We start from the raw sequence: 18,968 nt of genomic DNA, 5'->3' as shown, positions 1-18,968 counted from the left end.
ATGAGGAAACTTCTGATTAGCAAGCAGTGAAACCGCCAAAGGCACCGTGCTTCGGTTTTGTTTTCACTGATTGCTCGTGTGCGAGTGGTGCGTGCTGTAGCGCCTTGCTTAGAAGGTCTGCTGACGTCTGAGAATGGTGGCGGCCACAATGGTGCCGCGAGCTGCTGCTCCACTTGCGTATCTATGGATACGTGTGCGCGTGCCTGTGTGTGCGCTCTCCCAAGTTGGAGTTGCCCTCATCCGCAGGCGCACACGCACACGCCGGTCAGTGGCTCGATCTTCAATGACTGCCTTTCTATGATCTACTTTGCCACGCTCGCCTGTACGCGTAACTGTACGGGTGTGCCTGCGTATGCGGGGGGGGGGCCTTATAAAGTGTAGAAGATGGGTGATCGGAGGCGAGAAGATTCGCTAGAAGAAACCAATGCGCAGATCGATGACGTGGTCAGTCCCCACCCACATGTGGAGTGGCGTGTATCGCGTTGCAGCTAGACGTGTCGCACCCCCCCCACCCTCTTCTTTTTCACAGTGTGGCGAATAATGCGCATCCTTCCTCAGCCTGTGGAAAGCAGCCGGCGTCGCCTCCAAGAACCTCAGCGTAGCGGCACGATGCTTGTGGGCAGTGTCCGTAGTCGCGTGTGCACGCCCGCCATCCCTTCACGGAAGACGCCTGTGCGCAGCTCCTCCGACCAGAGAGGGCAAAGGCACATAGAAGGAAAGACAGGCGCGGCGCGCGCACCGCCATGAAGGCTTGATCTGCTCTCCCTCATCGTTCCACCCAAAGACGAATGGAGCGGTCCGCAGCGCAGCTTAGGCTTTGTGTGTTTTTTTCTTTTTTCTTTAGTCGCATATTTCGCTCATTCCTGTGCCAGCACCGCCACAAGACGGTCACCGGAGAAAAACATGTCGCCCGGTCGGTTGGGGGGTTGACGTCATGTGCGGGCACACCTCTCACGACTCCATAAAAAGCGAAACGCGTACACAACACATCGGCAAGCCGATCGCAATGGAAGAGCCGTCGAGGTCGGCGGCGAAGCGGCACGACACCCTCTACAGATAAAACGGAGGAGGCAAACAGAAGGCAGCGCGTCGGCACACGCGTGGATACCTTATGTGCAGGGACTTGCACACACGGTGCACAGGTCAACCTAGGCAAAGCCCGCGCAGGAAAGGGGAGAGTGGGGTGAAAAAGACGAAGGCAGTTGGGACGAAATCGTTTGATGTGAGCCGAAAGACCTGCGCCAAGCCTGAGCAAGTCGAGGCACGACAAGAACGAAGGGGGCAAGGGAAACAAAAGCCTGCGAAACGCTTCGCTACAGTACCAATGCCCCCCGCTCACGCATCATTGCTTCTACCCCTGAATCACGCGCCGTACACCGCCTAGTGGGGTAACGGCTGAGTAATCGGCCACTGCCGGGCTGCGCTTCGGGGCGGTGTCGCCGTCGTCGTCAAAGCTGAGCTGGCGAGCCACAACCGCTACAGCCGGCTTCGCAACGGTTCTGGGGGCCCCAGGCGGCGTGCCGAAGCGCGCTGCAGCGTCCACCGGGGTCTCCGTGGAGCAGAGAAGAGCATCCTGTCGCGCGCTACTGGGGGATACTTGCTGTCGCTCCGCTGTCGTCACTTCAGTCGCTACGTGCATCTCCTCAACAGCGGGAACTGATGGGGCAGCTGTAACCTGGAGGTGCTGGGACTCCGTCGCGGCGGACGGGGTCAACACCTCGTGCGCGCGCTTGATGCTGCTGCTCTCGCTGCGCGGATAAGAGTAAGTGTCGCAGCGGTAATGCTTGCTGGGAAGTTGTGGCGATTGCCTGGCCTCGTGTCGCTGGCACCGGAGATGTTCTTTGGAGCTGCCCTCTTGAGCGATCACCGGTCGCGGTGGCCGACGGTCACCGCCGGTTTCGGTGGTGCCTCTGCTGTCCCCCGAAGACCTCGGCGACGGCACTTCAGACACGGAGCCCTGCGACGATGCCGAGGACGAGGTTTGCGTGGGATGCAGCTGCACCACCGGCGGTGGGCGTCGGCCGCACTTGAACCGGCCAATCATAATCTTCTCTGGGCTTGACACGTAGTTGGCGGCGAAGTGCTTGTGCGCAGCTGGGCCCCATCGAATGCGTTGCGCCTCGCGTTCGCGCAGCGTCGCAATCGACCGCGCAATGTCCTGCCACGCTTCTTTTTCCTCCTCCTCTTCCGAGCTGCTGTCCGCCCCGGTGCTGTCGACGTTGTGCGCCGTCTTCTTGCTGCTCTGCCTAGCAGCGACCGGCGTGCTGCTGCTCTCTTGGGCAGTGTCTGAGACCGCGTCCGAGGCACAGCCGAAAGCCGCTGCGTTCTTTATAGGCTCGTCTCCACTAGGCAGGGTTGGGCCGTCACAGGCAGCGCCACTGACGGCAACAACAGCAAGTGGTGCAGCGATGCTGATTGAGTTGAACGTCTCCTCGGTGCTCTGCACTTCTGTGGCAGCAGCCGCCTGCACCGACGAGGATTCCCTCTTCTTCGCTGAAGCACCGTTTCCCGCACGGAAGCGCATGTGCACTGTCTCCTTCATCACCTGCACCACCTGCACCACGCAGTCGTTGGAGAGAAGCTCGATCATGTGAGCGGGCGGCTCGCCGGTCCTGCCGCCGTTGCCTGTCTCGTCATCCTCGAGCGTGATCGACCGCGCGGCGTTGCTGGGGACCAAAACGTACACATCTGTGACGGCGATCCCAGAGCGGCAGAGCCGACGCACGACAGCGTCCGCCTCCTTCGCAGTACGACGCAGGGAGAGTATGTAGCGCATCATGGCACCCTTGGCCAGCTCACGCACCGTCATCGAGGCGGTGATTGGCACACGCAGCGTCTTGGGCCTCACCTCTGCGAAAGGTGATCCTGGCGCCGTGGAGGCGCCCCTCACGTTGATGTCCGGTGCCGGTGTCAACGTCACCGTTACAAAACTCGGCACGGTGACGGTGATGGTGCCGCCAGCCAGAGACGTCATGGATGCCGGAGCAGGTGACGGGGGCCGGGGAAGGGGGGAGGAGAGGGAAGTAGAGAATCAATGTGGCGGTGCCGCGATGAGCTTGACAAAGTCGGAGACACCGGTGGTGTGGCAGGGCCAACGGCAACACTCGTGACGCGCTCGAGTTGCCTTTCTTGGTAACCTTCTATGAATGCTTATGTGTGCATGCAGAACGTTGATGCACTGCCGCGACAGGCAAGCAGATCAAGACTGCGAGCCGGCCGGTTTGTGCGCGTGAAGCGTTTATCTATGAATGTGGCACGGATATGACAAGAGCGGCAATAGGATGACCCTCGCGGTAGGCTCGTGCACGGTGCTTTCCCTCTATGTGGGTGTGGGCGTATGCGTGTTTATGCGTGATGCTTTCTATGGTCACCGTAGACTCCCTCGTGGAACAGATGACGAAAGCAAAAAGGGAAAATGAAGCGAAGAACGGCAGCGCCACTGAGGCAGACCGCTGACGGGCGCATCGGTGTGGAATAGAGAGCCACAGAAGAGGATCACAGCAGGGGAGAGGTAGGGATAAAAACGCATGAAGAGGGACAGGAGACCCATCACGCCTGCAGTTATGTACATCAGCGACGCTCGAACAGCTTCAACACTCCTCTCCACACACACAGTGAGGTAAAGGCGTAGTTGCGCCAGCGTCTGGTCCTCTTCCCGCAAGCCCTAGACGGTAGAAGCACGCCGCAGAATAGCTATGTGGCGAGGTTCTACGGGGCACAAGAAGTCCATGACGAGACCTTCACAGTCGCCCGCGCGCATGTCTCTTGTACGCCCTCACCCCCTTTTGCGTGTGTGTGTGTGTGTGTCTGTCCGTCTGTCTTTCAGCCCTTTTCTTCTCTTCGTTCTTTCGAATGAACATTCACGTACACATTGATACGGAGATGAAGCCGACAAAAACAGATGAAGCGAGGTATATATCGTCCACCAGATGGCCAAGACCACAAGCAAAAGAGGGCATGGTCGGCAGCACTCGTCTGAGGTGAACACCACAGAGCGTCTGCGTGTGGTTCACAGGAGAGAGAGACCAAGAGAACAAAGACAAGAGAGAAGAGGAGAAGCAGCAATGATGTGTGTGTGTGTGTCTTTGATAGAGGGAAAACAACGAAGGTGGGGTTTGTCTGTGTGTGTCTGTCTGTCTGTGTATGCCATCACCATCAAAGCCCCTACCCTTTCAAAAAAAAAAAAGAAGGAAACGAAAACGCCGATGTTGGGCGTTGTGGGTGTCCCGCTCGCCCCTGCAGGCCTCAGCGGCAAGTCCGTGGGGACGTCGCAGGAAACAACCACGAGAGAAGGGAACGGTGGAAACGACCCTGCAGGCGGGCGCACGGGAAGGCAACGCAACCGAGAGGTGTCAGATGACGAGCAGGGGTACGGCGGTATAGTGCCCACCCCTCCACGTCCCCTAGCCTTTGGTGCATCAAACCTGATGCCCCCGAGCCTTTTTATGCCCCCCCCCTTCTTCTGCTGCGCAGACGCGCTCTCCACGTCGAAGACACACATGCGCGCCACTGCCGTCATCCTCCGCGCGACCACCAACTACTCCACATACTCCCCATCATCTTCATGGCGTCCACGCTGCTCTCCGATACTCTCCGCGACACCTGGTCAGCGAAGGTGCGCAGCACCTCAGCACTGGAGTGCGTTACGTCCTTGAGGCGACACACATTCACGGATTCCTTCATGGTCGTGCTGAACTTGCTCGCACTCGAAGTTTGCGACGCGTGACGGTCAAAGAGCGTGTTCAGCATATTCAGCATCTCGGCGTCGTTGTACGGGACTGTGTGGCGGTGCACGGCGTAGAGCCAGAGCTCGTAGAAGACGGCGGCGAAGGGGCGCACGTGCACGAACCACTCCGCCGCGGAGCTGAAAAAAGCCTCGCGGATCTCGGCGGACGAGGGCTCGGGTGCCTTCGTCGGACTCGCAGATGAACCACAGCCGCCACTCCCAGGGGACCCGGGCGGTGAAGTGCAGCCCCGAGCATATGATGAAGCGGCCGCTGGTGACGGCCCGGCAAAGCACGGGCATTGCCGCTGCTGACACTGCTCCACGGCAGCCAGGAAGGCGTCGTCGATGCGCACTGTGGATCGCGCCAGCTTCTCCACAAACGTTTTCTCAGAAAAGATAAAGCGGAAATCTATGTGCAGCAGCGCACCGTTCGTGCCGATCAGCACGTTTCCCTTGTGCCGGTCGCCGATGCTGAAAATGTAGTTTAAAAGAAGAAACAACTTTGCGGAGGCGAGAAAGTTGATGCAGCTTCGCGTGCCGCGTTGCAGCACGTAGCTGGCGATGTCCATATTGTCCAGGTTCGACAGCTCGCGCCCCTCCGCCTTCTCAATAAGCCCCGAGTCGCACGAGAGCGGCAGCACACTGTAGTCCAGCATCTCCGCGTTCCCTATCTCACTCGACAGGAGCATCTGCAGCAAGCGGGACGAGATGCACATGAGCTGATCACGCTCGACGTTCTCGCGCTTGTAGAGGAACATGCATTCCTGCGGCAAAGAGTCGTGGAGCAACTCCGGCGAGACGCCGTTCACTGCGGCCACCGGGCTCGTGACAGGTGCAGAGGTTTTGGTAGAGGGATACGTTGGTGCCGCTCCGGTGCCTTTCTCTCGCCCCTCGCCGCTTCGCTCCGCGTGTGACTCCCCTGTCGGCAGAGTATGTCCACCAAAGTTCTTGGCCGCCGTCTTCGTGTCGCGCTCAAGGTGCTCGGCGGCTGACCAAGTGCTGAATGCAAGCCACGTGGGCTTGCTCGCCGCGTTCGGCGCCACCTTGACGCCAGAGAGACGAATCGACTTGAGCACAATGTACGGCTTGAACGGGTTTAGTATCGGATGTGGGAGATCAATGTAGGAGTGGTGATAGCCTCGCCGTGCCGAGGGCGTGGTCGCCTCACCCGGGGCGCCGGTGGCGGATGCAGGTGCCTTGGGTGTGCAGCGTCTGCAGTAGGCGACGATCCAGCCCACCACAGACGTCTGGCTCACGACCGATGACTGCGCGCAGAAGCGGTCGAGCTCGTGAAAGAAGTCGAGTGTCGCCACGACGCGGTCGCGCGCCACAGGGTCCTTGCGTCCTACCTCCGCCACAATGCGCGTCCGCCACAGGCCGAACAGGTCCTCGTCGTAGCCGTAGTACGAGTAGGTGGACTGCAGCGACAGGAGCATGATGAACACCAGGGAAAGGCTCGAGCCTGCCACGGTCGGAATGACCTGTTCGAGCAACTGCTGAAAGCGGCGGCGCTGCGCGGGCACCAGTGCATCCTTGTGCAGCATATCCAGCAGCCACACCGTCACCACCTGCCCCTCCGTCACGTCTGACAACATTGGCAGGGGAAGCGGCGCCGTCGTAGGCGGCGACGACGTCCATGCAGCAAAGGAAGCGGCGGTGGCTTGATTCGCCTCTGCCAGGCGCTTCCACAGCGCCGTCGTGCTTAGGTACACGCGCGTCATGCGCTCCAGAGCGCTGGCCACGTAGGCGTCGTACACCTTCGTCGGCGCGGCACACAGTAGCTCCGCACACTTCACAAAAAAGTAGCTCGAGCCGATCTTAGAGCAAAAAGCGGTGCAGAAGAGGTGCCAATGGCTGAAATTGGGCACCACCGGCAGCTGAAACGAGTGGTGCTTCGACTCCACCGCTGAAGCAGCCGACGAAGACAGACTGGGCAGACTCGTCAGAACCGTATCTGCGCGATTCAGCACTGAGCTGCTCAGGCGCCAAATGAAGTAATAAGACGCATCCGGCACCCACAGATTCTCCGTTGCAATGAACTTCAGCAGCAGCAAGGCCGCCTCCGGGTGATGGACGACCGGGATGGACGACGTCGGGCCGTCCCCGAGAAGGAGAAAGAGGCTGTTCTGGAGCAGAATGCCGACCGGTGTCTTGACAGAGTGCAGGTCAGCGTCGCAGTTGTGCAGAAGCAGTCGATACTCGCTGATGCACAGCTCTGCCGCCTCGCGCCACTGCTCATTCACGGTGCGGCAGAGCACCAAGTCGCTGAATCCCAGCCCGGCGAACGCGAAGAGGGCCCCCAGGTAGTGCAGCTGGCTGACGGTTTCGTATTCCTTGTAGCAGGTGTCGCAGACGAGGCGCTCCTCCGCCTCGTCGGAGCTGCCGGGCTTCGCCAGCTTCGCGAAGGAGTAGTGGGCCCGCTTTGTGATGCAGAAGACACACAGGCGAATGCCGCAGCTGCGGCAGTGGTGTGCGCGGGTGCCGAGGGGGCGCGAGAGGCTGATAAAGGCGCGCCCGCAGCTCGGGCACGAGTCGGACGACTCATCGTCCTTTTGCCAGCTCGGGTTGTGCAACAGCTTCGTGAGGCCGAACGTGTTCAGCTCGTTCTCCTCTGCGACACCGCCGACGGTCGCACGGGCGGCGGCGCTGCCGCCCCCCTTGCCCGCAGCGCCGGCTCCACCTGCACCTGCGGCTCCGTTGCCACCGGTGCTGCTGTTGGCGTTGCCGCCAACGCTGCTACTGGGTCTCCCGCGAAGGCGCGCGTTGGCGACGTAAGACAGTGTCGCGTCGACGAGTCGAGACACATGCGAGCTCTGCTGCTGCGGGGCTACGCCGCGTGAAGGGAAAAGGTGCTGGTCATCCTTGATCTTCTCGCTGACCCAGCGCAGCTCAAGGTTCGACTCGGAGCGGGCACCAGAACGGTAAGGCTCGAGCGCCTTCAGATGAAAGCCGGACCACACCGCCTTGCGGAACTTCACGCAGTCCTCGACGCGCAGGCCAGAGAAGCCAGACGCGATCTTTTGCGCCAGCGCGCGGCAGTGATCCCGGTAGACGTCCGCGAAGAGACGACCACACAGGTGGAAAGCGGCACTGTAGCCGCTGTGCACGGAGTAGTTGCGCCTTGGCGGCGGCCCTGTCGCCGAGGCGGCAGCGATGGTGTTAGTGAGGAGCGACGCCACGCCGCCCGCCGCAGCTGACGCGAGACCTTCGCCTCTCCTGGGAGAGCGGGCGCCGACGCCAGCGTTGCCCATCACGCCAGACCCCGCACTTGCCGAGGCGGACGTGCACGCTGAGGCGCCTTGCGGGTTCGGGTCGAGGTGATACGCCACACTCGACACGCGGAAAAAGAAGTCCGAGTTCTCGCTCAGAGTCTCCCGCAGCGCCTCCTCGAGCTTGCGCGGCACCGGACCGCCGGCTGGCGAGCAACTGTTGAGGCAGCACATGGAAGGAATACCGGAAACCCCGCTGTAGATGGCACCGGAGCCTGATACTGCACCTCCCGCGCCACACGATCCTGCCGTCGCAGCAGCGGCGGCGGGGTCGCCATGCACGCCACACCTTCCGCTACCAACGGCGCCGCCGCTGGTGTTCGGCCCACGTCGCGCTGCGTACGCTTGCCGCAGTCGCTCTCGCTCGTACGCGTCCAGATACTCCACAAACTCCTGGATCTCAAAGGGCAGCGAGCCGTCCGACTCAGCAGCCGGGACGACCGCGTTGCTCAGGATGCAGAGAAAGACTGGATCCTCTATGTGGATGCGAAAGCGCGTGTGACTCACACGGTCGTAGACGCCAAGCCATACAGATCCGATGCAGTTTGTCGGAGGCGGGGTCGCCGGGCAGACGGCAACGGGGTTCTCGGTGCGGGCGGTAGTAGCGGCTTCCGCCGCGGCGGTTGCTGCTGCGGCGTCGCTCATCTCGCTCTACGGAGACAGCGTCCCTTTCAGGAGCTCTAAGCGGGCCCAACGCTCCCCAAAGAGTGCTTAGGAAGGATACTGCGAGCGCTTCGCCACGCTAAAAGGCAGCTGGCGTGCCTCACGCCGTGCCAAGACTGCGATCCGTCCGCAACGCTGATGGTGGCCACAGCAACCCTCAACAAATCGAGATGTACCGAGAAGAAAGGGAAAAATTAAAGGAAACAGACAGAAAAAGAAAGAAAGCGGCGGCGATCAGACAGGTGAGGCGCCGGCACGCAGAGGCGGAGCGGGAGCAGCAGCAGAAGGCGAAAAGGGAAAAGTACGGAGCGACACAAACGCACACGCAAGAGACACAAAAAAAAAGTACTCAGTGGGCACAGGCGCAAAAGACAATCTGATGTTAGGAAGAAGTGCTAAGAAGATGTGTCACGCCAACAAGAGAGAGGGAAAAGTAGACGGCTGTGACGGTACGCGCACACGTGCAAGCACACGAACAAGCCGAAAAGGGAGAGCAGGTGATGTGCGAGCTCAAGAACATCGAAGAGGTACAAGAAAAAGACGCTGATGTGAAGATCAGCGTGGAGGCGAAGGGAAAATGCGGCAGACAAGGAGGGAGAGAGGGGGGCGATGACAGTGTACTTCGCCGTTGTCAAGATCGCGCACGGGAAAGCTTCGCCAGCGCTACCGCGGAAAAGCTGAAAAAAGAGACTTTTAACAGAAGAAACGAGCGTATCGGTGATCGAATCGAGAGTGTCAGCACACAATATAGATCTAAGCCGAAAACGTCGATGAGAACAGCAGAAGAAAAACGAGCTGTAAGCACACACGCCGGCAGGAAAGATAAGAGATGGAGAGAGCCCTTTCTATCAAGCAGAGAAGATCTACTGCAGAAGCGCCAGCAAGCATCAGCGGCCGCTACCGTACAGCGAGCAATAGGGGTGACAGCAGACGAAGTACGAGTAGGCGACAACCATACAAGCAAGAAGAAGGGGTGGTGGGTGGTGAGTGATTGTCAAACAAACAAAAAAAAGATGCCGCCGAAAAGGAAGCAGTGAAATCAACCACAGAGACAATGACCAGCAACAGAAATAGAGAGCGACTAATCTTGGAGGGCGCAAGGGACAGATGAGCGGCAGCAGCACAAGGAAAAAAAACGCTTGCAAAAATTCACGCAACGTAGTTTGTGCACAGTCCAGACGCCCCCCGCACCCACACACACAAAGACACACCAAAAGAAAAGAGAAACAGAATGAAGCTCCAACAAGGGAGCCAACGCAGACAGCGGCAGAGACGAGAGGAAAAGGGAAAAGAAGGCGGGGAAGTACAGAAATAGAGTTACGAGATGGAAGGCACTGAGGCGTTGCGAGGAGGAAGGGAGGGAAAGGGGGGGGTGCAGGCAAAAGAAAAACAATGGCGACGATGACGAGGAGGAAGAGGAGGGAGGCAATACCAAGCGAGCGCAGCAGAGCAAACGAAGAGAGACAATCAAGAGAGAACACTGTGACCACACACTCGCACACGCACGCGCCAAAAAAAAGGAGAGAAGTAAGATGTGCCACCACCACCACCCCCTCCAGAAAGGGTGCAGACAGGCCCGGAGACGCGAAAATACAAATCGAAGGACGAGAAGGACGCGAACGAAAAAAAGGAGGGGAGAAGCATCAGTGGCGTATCTCTGCAGAGGGTGATATGTACATGAGACAACGACACCAATCACACACTCGACAGCAAGTAAGTGACAAAAAAAAGAAGAAAGCAGCTAGCAACACAGAGAGAGAGGGAGGGAGGGAGTGAGAGAGAGTCTTTGACACTGCTTTCAGAAAAACAGAGAAAGTGCGAGAGAGAGCAAAAGTGGAAAGACACACACGCACAAACACGAGAAGGAAAAACTACATAAAACTGTAAACATAAACGCGGCACGGCTGTACAACAAACAAAGAAAAGGTCCGAATTTGTATGGGTGGGCTTCTGTAGCCACGCTCTCCCTCGTACGACATGCAGAAAAAAAGAAGAAAAAACGGAGAACGAGGCAAGATGCACCACCACAGTCAGTACCCGCAGCAGCACCAACAGCAGTACAAGAAAGAAGGAAGGAAAAGGGGGAGCACGGAGGAGAGGAAAGATCAGAGAGAGAGAGAGGGATGGGCAGAAAACAGCTGCGAAAGCAACCGCAAAGGTGAAGAAAGCAGAAAGCCCAACAGAGAAAGTAAGGTCCGTTGAGATACACCGGCACGCACGACAGAGAGGGGAGGAGCCTCCTTTGTGTGGGTGAGGCAGGGGAGGGAGGAGGAGGGAGTGCGCGTGTACTGGTGTGCACTTAAAGCAAAAAGTGGGAAGTCGGAGAGAGGGGGGAAAGAGGCAACTGCAGCAGAGGTGAAGGGTGTGGGAGGAGGGCGCAATCAGCGTCTCACTGGGGCATACCCGCCACCGCTCTGCTTTCTCCCTCCTGTCGATGACGCCCGGCTCACCTGTGTACACACACAGCCAGCAAGAGCGGCAATGATACACCAACTGATTGCAAGCCGGAGCGACGTGTTACCTAGCCAAAAAAGGGGGAGAAAAAAAAAAGCAATACCCAACTTGACACGGCCGAGCTGTAGAGAGAGGGGCGTGGGAGAGGGGGATAGGTGCAGCGTCGAACTTTGCCTTGTTCTTCGACTCCCCTTTTGTGTGTTTTTGCTTGTTTTTTTTTGTTTTTGACTTTCGCTTCCTTTATTTTTTTTTGGTGTGTGTGGGAGGAGGGGGGAAGGGGGTCGGTGTTTCTCTTTTTTGTTGTTTGCCTGACGCGGAGACACGAGACGAGCACAAGATGTTTGGAGGAGACGCCGCGAGGCAGGCATGTAGTATTTATAGCCGTAAAGGGAGGAAAGCGACGTGAAGAAAGACGGAGGAGGATAGATTCAAGAGAGCAGTGTCAGAAGAATCCACAGCTACTGCGTCACTGGCCCTTTTGTGCAGCACACACGCATGCGGGTGGTGGGAAGCTTGTGGCTGAAGCGAAGTAGTTGTGGGTCAGTGATGCTCACTGCGGTGAGGTCTCTCTATTTGTTGCTACGCTACCGCGTGAAAGACGTATGCCTTCGGCGCCCCGCAGGGGCGGGTAGCGTCTCCATTTTGCATTGAGGCTTGTCTTTCTGCCCGTGGTTTGTCCTTTCCCGCTCTCTATATGTGCATGCCCTTCACGATGTGTTGCACAGCAGCGAAAAAAAGAGGTCATTGGGGAGTGATCGGGTTTCTGTTCCACTGTAGCCGCTCTGCATTTGCGCAAAAGACAACGACGAATGCGACGACAGAGAAGCAGCGTGTTCCAAGCGCAGCGGCACGCACATCCGCAAGCGCGCACGCCCCGGAGCACAGCACACCTCAAGCCGAGACGACGATGAAGCACACAGGCCGGTCATTCCATCTTCTCTTGCTTCACACGGGTATCTGCCTCCACTTTTGGCTCGACCTTCACATACGGTGTGGCGTCGCTGTCGTGCATCGCCAAGTTCACAAATAGGGCCGGTGCGTAGCGCCAGAGGAGTTGCGCGTACACCAACGCCGGCGAGTCGGTCCACTCCGTCAGCGAATTCAGCACATCTGCATCGCTAGCAAACGGTGCTCTGGGGAGGATGCGACCTGCCGTGTCGTGCTCCCACAGGTCGCGATGTTCAGCAAACAGCGGGTGATCCTCGGCAAGGGTTGACCTCCGGCGCGTGCGACGCTGGCGGCGTGTGTACAGAGGGGGAGGGTCGGTACCTTCGGCCAAGAGTGCTTGCACGTTGACGCCGGCGAGATTCAGCACTGGCCTGGAGGAGGCTGGCAGAAAAGAAGCAGGCGCGCCCGCCTCCTTCGTCAGAGCCCCTGGCTCTGAATCCTTTCGCGACGCCGCTGCTGTCCCCTGCGCACCACGATGGCCCCTCTTCGGCTTGGCGTTGTGAACGGCTGCTGTCGGTGTGGGGGTCTCAGTGGTGAGGTTGATGCCTGGTAATGGGGTAGCGGTGGCACGAGCCGCCGCGGTGCTCGCGCCTGCCGCAACAGGCGACGGCGGCGGAGACGTCACGGACGCCTCTTTACCGCTACAGGACACCACAGGCGCCTCTGTCTGGTACGAATCTTCTGCCGTTTCGGCCTGCGCTCCATAATCTGCACGCACACGGCGCAAGCCATACTGGTGTGCATCCCCTGGAAGCTCCTCTTGCGTATTTGATCCCGTAAAAGCGCAAACGTCCATGTCACCAGCGTCTCTTTCGTGTGCCACCCCAGGCGGTCGTAGCACATCCAGCCGCTTTTCATCCGACGCCTCCTCACCACCGCTACCCTGCACGGCGGCAGACACCGCCGCCGGTGCGTAAGTCTTGATCAAAGTGGGTGCATGGCAGATCGCTTCACCCGCGGCTGCTGTCGCATGCAGTAGGCCGCTGTTAGGCTGCGCAGACAAAGAACGAGCCGGCTCCACTTCCTCGGCGGCTTTCGCCTCACTGCCTGCCCCTTGGGCAGGACGACGCGGCTGCCGGTTGGGGCCTGCCAACGCAGCTCGACGACGCTTTCGCGAAGCGGGTGGCGCCTTCTCAGGTTCTTGCATCACTGGCGGCCCCACGCTTACCATGAGCCAACGGCAATCATCATTCCCGTCTTGCCGAGCTCCACCGATGTCTGAGTTCATTGACACGGTTGGTATCGTCAGTTTCCTCGGTGCATCCGCTGGCCGCATCAGTAGCGGCGTTGTCTTCTTGGGTGCCTCGAATGACGCCCCACCCTCTGCCTGCGGGCCGGCCCCAGCGTTCACCTTGACGGCTACAGAGCTGAGCGACAAGGCAGGCTCTGCTATTGCAGTGTCATCAAGCGCCACACGGGCTTCCGTCGTGCCCAGAAGAACCCCGCCTCCTGCGACGCAGTGGTCGCCATTCCCAGCCCTGGGCAGTGGCACCGCTACCTTGTCCTCCTCTGGTGTGCTAGCGAGCGTAGCATCGAGTGTCAATGGTGTTGCTGATAGCGAATGGGTAGCGCTCTGGACTCTAGGAGATGCCGCTGCGCCGCGTATCGCTGGCGAAGTGACCGCACCTTCAATAGACGGTGAGAGGCCCAGGCGGAAGCGCTCCTCTCGAGTGGTAGGCTCTGCGTAGTCGCAAGCGACGATGCGCGTTGCATCGGCTGTCGTCCGCGGCTGCGACAAAGGCGAAGAAGCAGACGTGGTCGACAGGGCGCCTGCTGGAGACGGGCCAGGGATTTCACTATGGTGCGCTTGATCCGCAGCTACAACCGGCACGAACGGGACCGGGGACTCTGGTGACGGTGCCAGCGCAATTGTGGACAGTGAGCTCGCAACTCCATGCTGCGATGTCGATGCGTCGCTGGCGACGCTAGAGGACGCCGCGGAAGACGGTGCCCTCGGCGGCGACGACCGTGGAGCCGCCAACATGTCGCCAGGATCGTCATGCGAGGGGGAAATTAAGGCGGGCAAAACCGTTTGCAGCGGCATAGCGCAGCTCGTAGACACCGTTCCGGTCGCATTCGAGATGAATCCGCGCAGCTGCGCCGTGTCGATACTCGGCAGAGGCTGCAGGCTGGGCAAGGCCTCCGGAGCTTGATACGGCGCATCCGCGGCCGCCGCTATCGTCGTCGTGACTGTTGAAGGATCCGATAGTAGGGCAGCAAGAGACCACACATCGTCGTGTAGCACAGGCGGCGCACTGGCGTCAGCGTCACCGTCAGTCAAAGAGCTAGCAGAAGCGGACGTAGTCGCTGATGCAGGTGCCGTAGTGTCTTCCATATCTGTCGCTGATGATAGCGGCCAAGCAGCAAGAACAGCAGCGCTGCCGGTCGATGACGGCGTCGACGCACACCCTGATGCCGTGGATGATGCTAATGACGACTGACTCATGTGTGCGCAGGAGATGCAGAAGGCGACGGAAGAAAAAAAAGAAAGCAGACGCTTGTGGACGTCTTCTGCTCTGAAGGCCCTGCAACCACCTAAGCTGCAGCTACTAAATGCATAGACGTGTGTGTATGTGTGTGTAGACACAGGTAAGGCAGTGGTCAAGAAGGCAGAGGACAGGCGTTAAGAAAACAATATATATATATATGTCTGTGTACAGTAGGAGAAGGCAGGAGGGCACCCACAGCAAAAGACCCACAGCATCAGAAAAAAAGGGGGAAACAGAGACGCGGGAGATATGTCGACGCAAACACTTGAAAAAGGCGCGTGGACGGTGTCAGAGTTCGAAACATTTGCAGGCACTTGCACGTTGAGGAGCCCTTTTTCCGTTTGTTTGTGTGAACGTGCATACTGGATGTGCGAGAAACAGGGATCGGCAAGCATGAGGCCTTTAGCAGCTGCGGGGCATCATGATGTTCGCATCAGCATGGCGCCGCCTCCGTAGGCCCTCCTCTTGCAGCCCCGTAGGTACAGTCCTGCGAACCGATTGCGCCGCTTTCCCATTACATTCTCTTCACCCAGGGGCAGGCGTGAAGGGGCATGTGCGCTTCTTTGCTGATCCCTTTGCTTTTTTCTTTACTCTTCGCAGGCGGCGCCGAACCTGCGCACCACGCCACCACTCTCATCAACCAAGAAAGCAAGCGGAATACATCGAAGAACCCCGAGCTCGCACAGGTGCGTCGGAGCTCTTTCCGACTCGGCAGGTGCTCATCTCATCGTCACGGCAACGCACTCCGCGTGCAGCAAGCGAAGCGTCACAAGACAAGCTCATTGCCAAGCAGGCGGTGTGTGGCATGACCACAAGCGCACCACGGCTCCTCTTCCTGCCCAAAGCCGCCTCTTCTTCTCTCGCTTTGTGAGCCGTCGCGCCGCGTTTTAGGGGAGAGAGCTGGCCAAGCGTGGTGATCAGCGCCGACGCTGCTGCAGGCGAAGATACTCCTTTGCTGTCACCACGTGGCCGCGAGCATCTTGGATTTCCTCGTTGTCGGTGTTGTCTCGCAGTCGTTTTCGAAAGCCGCTCTCTCCCCCGGTGAGCCGCTCCCGCATCTCGACCACTTGTCGAATGGAGGTGATACCTTCGTAGCTCTTCAGGCGGTGCATCACGCCGAGGCGGCGCAGACCCTCCGCGTGGCGCTCCGCGCCAAAGTGCTCGCGAAACACCTTCGGGCCCTTGTAGATAGTGCCACCGCACACGTCGCAGCGGAACATCTTGTCCAGCTGATGCAGCTGTGCGAGCCAGCGGGGAATGGGCTCGCCGTTCTCACCGATCAGCTGTTCCTCTTCCTCCTCTAACGGCAGCTCTGGTGCAGCCGGGGCTGGCGAGACGGGCGCCGGCGCACTCGCCTTTCCGTGCCGGCCACGGCGACTGCCTTTGCTTTCCTCGAGAGCGAGCTTCAAGTTATACTCCGCCGCGTGGGCCACGGTACCCTCCATCGTGTCTGCCGAGTTCTTGCGCACCTCCTCCAATGAGTCGAGGAATTCTTGCTCGGCCACCTCGCGGTCATTCTCCAGCTCCTCTAAGGTGCGGCTGTAGTCGCGCAAAAGCGACTTGTTGGTCGTCTCCAAAGTGGTGTAGAGGAGCGACTGCAGCAGAGCGGCGGCCTTGGCCTCCATGAGGCACACCGTCTTCACGTCGGTGACGCTTGTGGGGTACTTGGACGTCGACGCCGCGGCACCGTCAGAGGTGCCGCTCGCCTGTCCCACGTCCTCTATCAGCTTCTCTATCAAGGGCAACGGCCACAGGCTAAATTTTTTGACTTGCTGCCGCAGCGATGGCGGGATCGCAAGTCCGCAGGCAACCTTGTTCTCGACCGCAATGCGCGCCGGCGCTGCCGTCTGGCCGTTGGACGACGACGCTGCTGCACCGCCTGTCTCCCTCTCCTCCGCTCGCTCGTCTTCTACATTTTGCACATCAACTTGCTCATCCTCTGTGGATGCGGCCGCAGCCGCCGTCACGCTCGTAACGTCTGCCTTGGCCTCCACAAGGGACGCCCAGTACTTCTCCGCATCACTCTCCACATCCGCCATGAGACGCTCCAACGCAGCTGGCTTAAGAGGATGGATGCGACGGTAGAAGCCCTCCAGGTAGGCGAGCAGCTCCGCAACAAAGGGCTTGTAGAGGGCAAAGCCTACAATCTTGCGGTGTGCCTCGACCTCGTGAAGCAGCAGCTGCGGCAGCGCCTTTGTGAAGCTGAAAAAGTCCAAACGACCAGGCCACATCGACGACCACTTGAGAACTGAAGACGGCGACAGCGGGGCCAGCTCCTTCTTTACTTCCGCCGACGCCGTAGCACACCCCTCCGCCAGCGTCTTTGTGTGCACCATAAAGGCGCTGTAGCGGTTGTAGTGCGCGTCCATATCGAAGCAGGCCCCGTAGCGTTCGTGGACGGTGAAGACGTCATCGAGCAGCCTTGGGCTAGGCACGGCGAGCTCATCCTTTACGGGTGGCAGATCGCGGTAGATGTGGTGATACTCGCGGATGTCGGCGATCTTCGCCTCGAACTCCTTGACAGCTGCCGCGATGTCGTCGGGGCTCTCCGCCGGCGCATTCTGGACCTGCACAATGTCGTCCTCGTCCAAGTACACGTCGAGCAGCTTCTCCGCGGTGGAACGGACGATTCCAACCTGCTGCAGAGTGAAGTGGTCGAGCAGAATGCGGTGCCTCTCGTTTTCGATGGACGCTGCAAACAGGTCTTGTTGCACGATGGAGTCGATGCAGCGCTCGATGTCTGCCTCCAATGCCCGGATACGCTCCAGCACGTTGGTCTGCATATTGAGCAGAGACAGAAACAAAAAAGGAAAGGACGGGCGCAGTAATGGGTCTCGTGGTTACGGCTATCAATGATGCCGTCGATTAGGATGCTGTGGTAGCGAAGGACGCTTCACGTCTTACAGGGGCTTCGACAGCTTACTGTCCGCTCGCCACTTATGAATTACGAAGAAAGAAGCGCAAGAGCGCACGCGCACCACAGAAGACAGCCACCAGGAAACCGGTGACGTATGTTGGTGCGACCTCTCTGCCTTGATCACCGCACGCGAACGTGTGGACTTGTTTCATGAGAAAGATGGACAAGATGGGAAAAGCGACGTGAAAGGAACGCAATAAGATACACAGTCAGTGAGAATGCAGCGGAACGACGAGGGGTTTGGAAGATGGAGAGAAAAGGGCATCCCAGCGTGGAACCAAAGTACTCCTACCTGCCGGATGAAGGCAGCGCATGGTGATGCGAAGAAAACGGCAAGGAACCATTTCCATCGGATCAGGGGCTGATTGCCTCCCCTCCTCCTCCCTCCCCCCTTCCCACCAGATGGCACATATGGTGGCCAACAACTGTATTCAGTGTGCACGCCGTGGGTGCCGCCACAGCATGGTGAAAAGACGGCGTCGGAAAGGTCGTCCGTGAGGCATCACGCATGTTCTGCAACACCACCCCGCAGCTTCACCCTGCCGGCGTGCCATCAGCTGTGTGCATCGCCTCTGCTCTCCATGGCAGCCCCCACTGCACGTTTGCTCGGCAGAGCGCACACACTGTGACTCATAATACATCCTTGTTCTTGTTTCTTTGTTATTTGTGTGCGTGGTCGAATCTAACTACAAGAGGGAACGAGAAAAGGGGCGGGGTGCCTGGCAAAGTCCCGCTTCTGCACGCGGGAAGAGAGAGATGAAGAGGAGCGATAGGAAAAGGCAAGAGAGACGGCAAGCCTCACCACATCACGTGTGCGTCATCCTCAGCCCCATCCTCCGAATCCCTGTCTCCGCCCCCGCACATCACATGTACATCAATGGTAAAGCACAACACACAACAGGAGCAAGCACACACACATATGTACATACACATAAAACGAAGAACACACACACGCACGTAGACACAGGGCAGGCGCGAAAGGCGAAGGCAAGCGGCGCTGCGGCATGGAAACAAAACTGAAAGCATGCGTGTGTACGCCGAGAGACAGAAAAATAGACAGGCAGGGAGTGCGGGAGGGAGCGGGGCATGCAAACCTGCCGCGGGGTGCGCAGGTGTGCGTGTAAGGCAGTGGGGGCCGTTCACGCCCGCCACGGAAAAGCGCAGCAGGCGAAGGAATCACGACGGAGAGAAAGCAGCCAAGAGAGAAAATAAAGACAGAAAGACGACATGAACACGCCAACTCATGCCATGGCAAATAACGAGTTACTCACTCGGAGAAAGAAAACAATGTTTCCTGCGTGCTGCACCTCGGAAAATGACAAGGCTACTGAAGACAGAGAATGGGGATGACAATCGGCGGCAAGCGAGCGAGGCGAACGATGACGTCACAAGGTGTAGCCCCACTTCAAGATGTTAGCACTCGTCTCAAGCATCCTGTGACCCCACACCTCATTTTTTTTTGAAAAAAAAAAGAAAAACAGAGCAGTGATTGCACTATTTCG

General features: G+C 58.8%; 4 protein-coding genes across 4 annotated transcripts; all 4 read right to left on the bottom strand.

Moving 5' to 3' along the window:
• Positions 1-1,351: 1,351 nt before the first annotated feature.
• LINJ_30_1850 (hypothetical protein, unknown function) lies at positions 1,352-2,809 on the bottom strand (the record flags this gene model as incomplete). Its single annotated transcript, XM_001466994.1, has 1 exon — positions 1,352-2,809. One exon carries the CDS (start codon positions 2,807-2,809, stop codon positions 1,352-1,354), a length of 1,458 nt encoding a protein of 485 aa, XP_001467031.1.
• A 1,706-nt stretch (positions 2,810-4,515) lies between these two features.
• LINJ_30_1840 (putative phosphatidylinositol kinase) lies at positions 4,516-8,640 on the bottom strand (the record flags this gene model as incomplete). Its single annotated transcript, XM_001466993.1, has 1 exon — positions 4,516-8,640. The coding sequence occupies one exon, from the start codon at positions 8,638-8,640 to the stop codon at positions 4,516-4,518; it is 4,125 nt and encodes a 1,374-aa protein (XP_001467030.1).
• Positions 8,641-12,037: 3,397 nt separating this feature from the next.
• Positions 12,038-14,506, bottom strand: LINJ_30_1830 (conserved hypothetical protein; the record flags this gene model as incomplete). Its single annotated transcript, XM_001466992.1, has 1 exon — positions 12,038-14,506. One exon carries the CDS (start codon positions 14,504-14,506, stop codon positions 12,038-12,040), a length of 2,469 nt encoding a protein of 822 aa, XP_001467029.1.
• Positions 14,507-15,466: 960 nt separating this feature from the next.
• LINJ_30_1820 (putative splicing factor 3a) lies at positions 15,467-17,332 on the bottom strand (the record flags this gene model as incomplete). Its single annotated transcript, XM_001466991.1, has 1 exon — positions 15,467-17,332. The coding sequence occupies one exon, from the start codon at positions 17,330-17,332 to the stop codon at positions 15,467-15,469; it is 1,866 nt and encodes a 621-aa protein (XP_001467028.1).
• Between the last annotated feature and the right edge of the window lie 1,636 nt (positions 17,333-18,968).

This window comes from Leishmania infantum, chromosome 30, assembly GCF_000002875.2.
Source record: "Leishmania infantum JPCM5 genome chromosome 30".
Taxonomy (NCBI): domain Eukaryota; phylum Euglenozoa; class Kinetoplastea; order Trypanosomatida; family Trypanosomatidae; genus Leishmania; species Leishmania infantum.
Note: the sequence above shows the minus strand (reverse complement) of the source record. Positions and strands in the feature narration are given on the sequence as shown.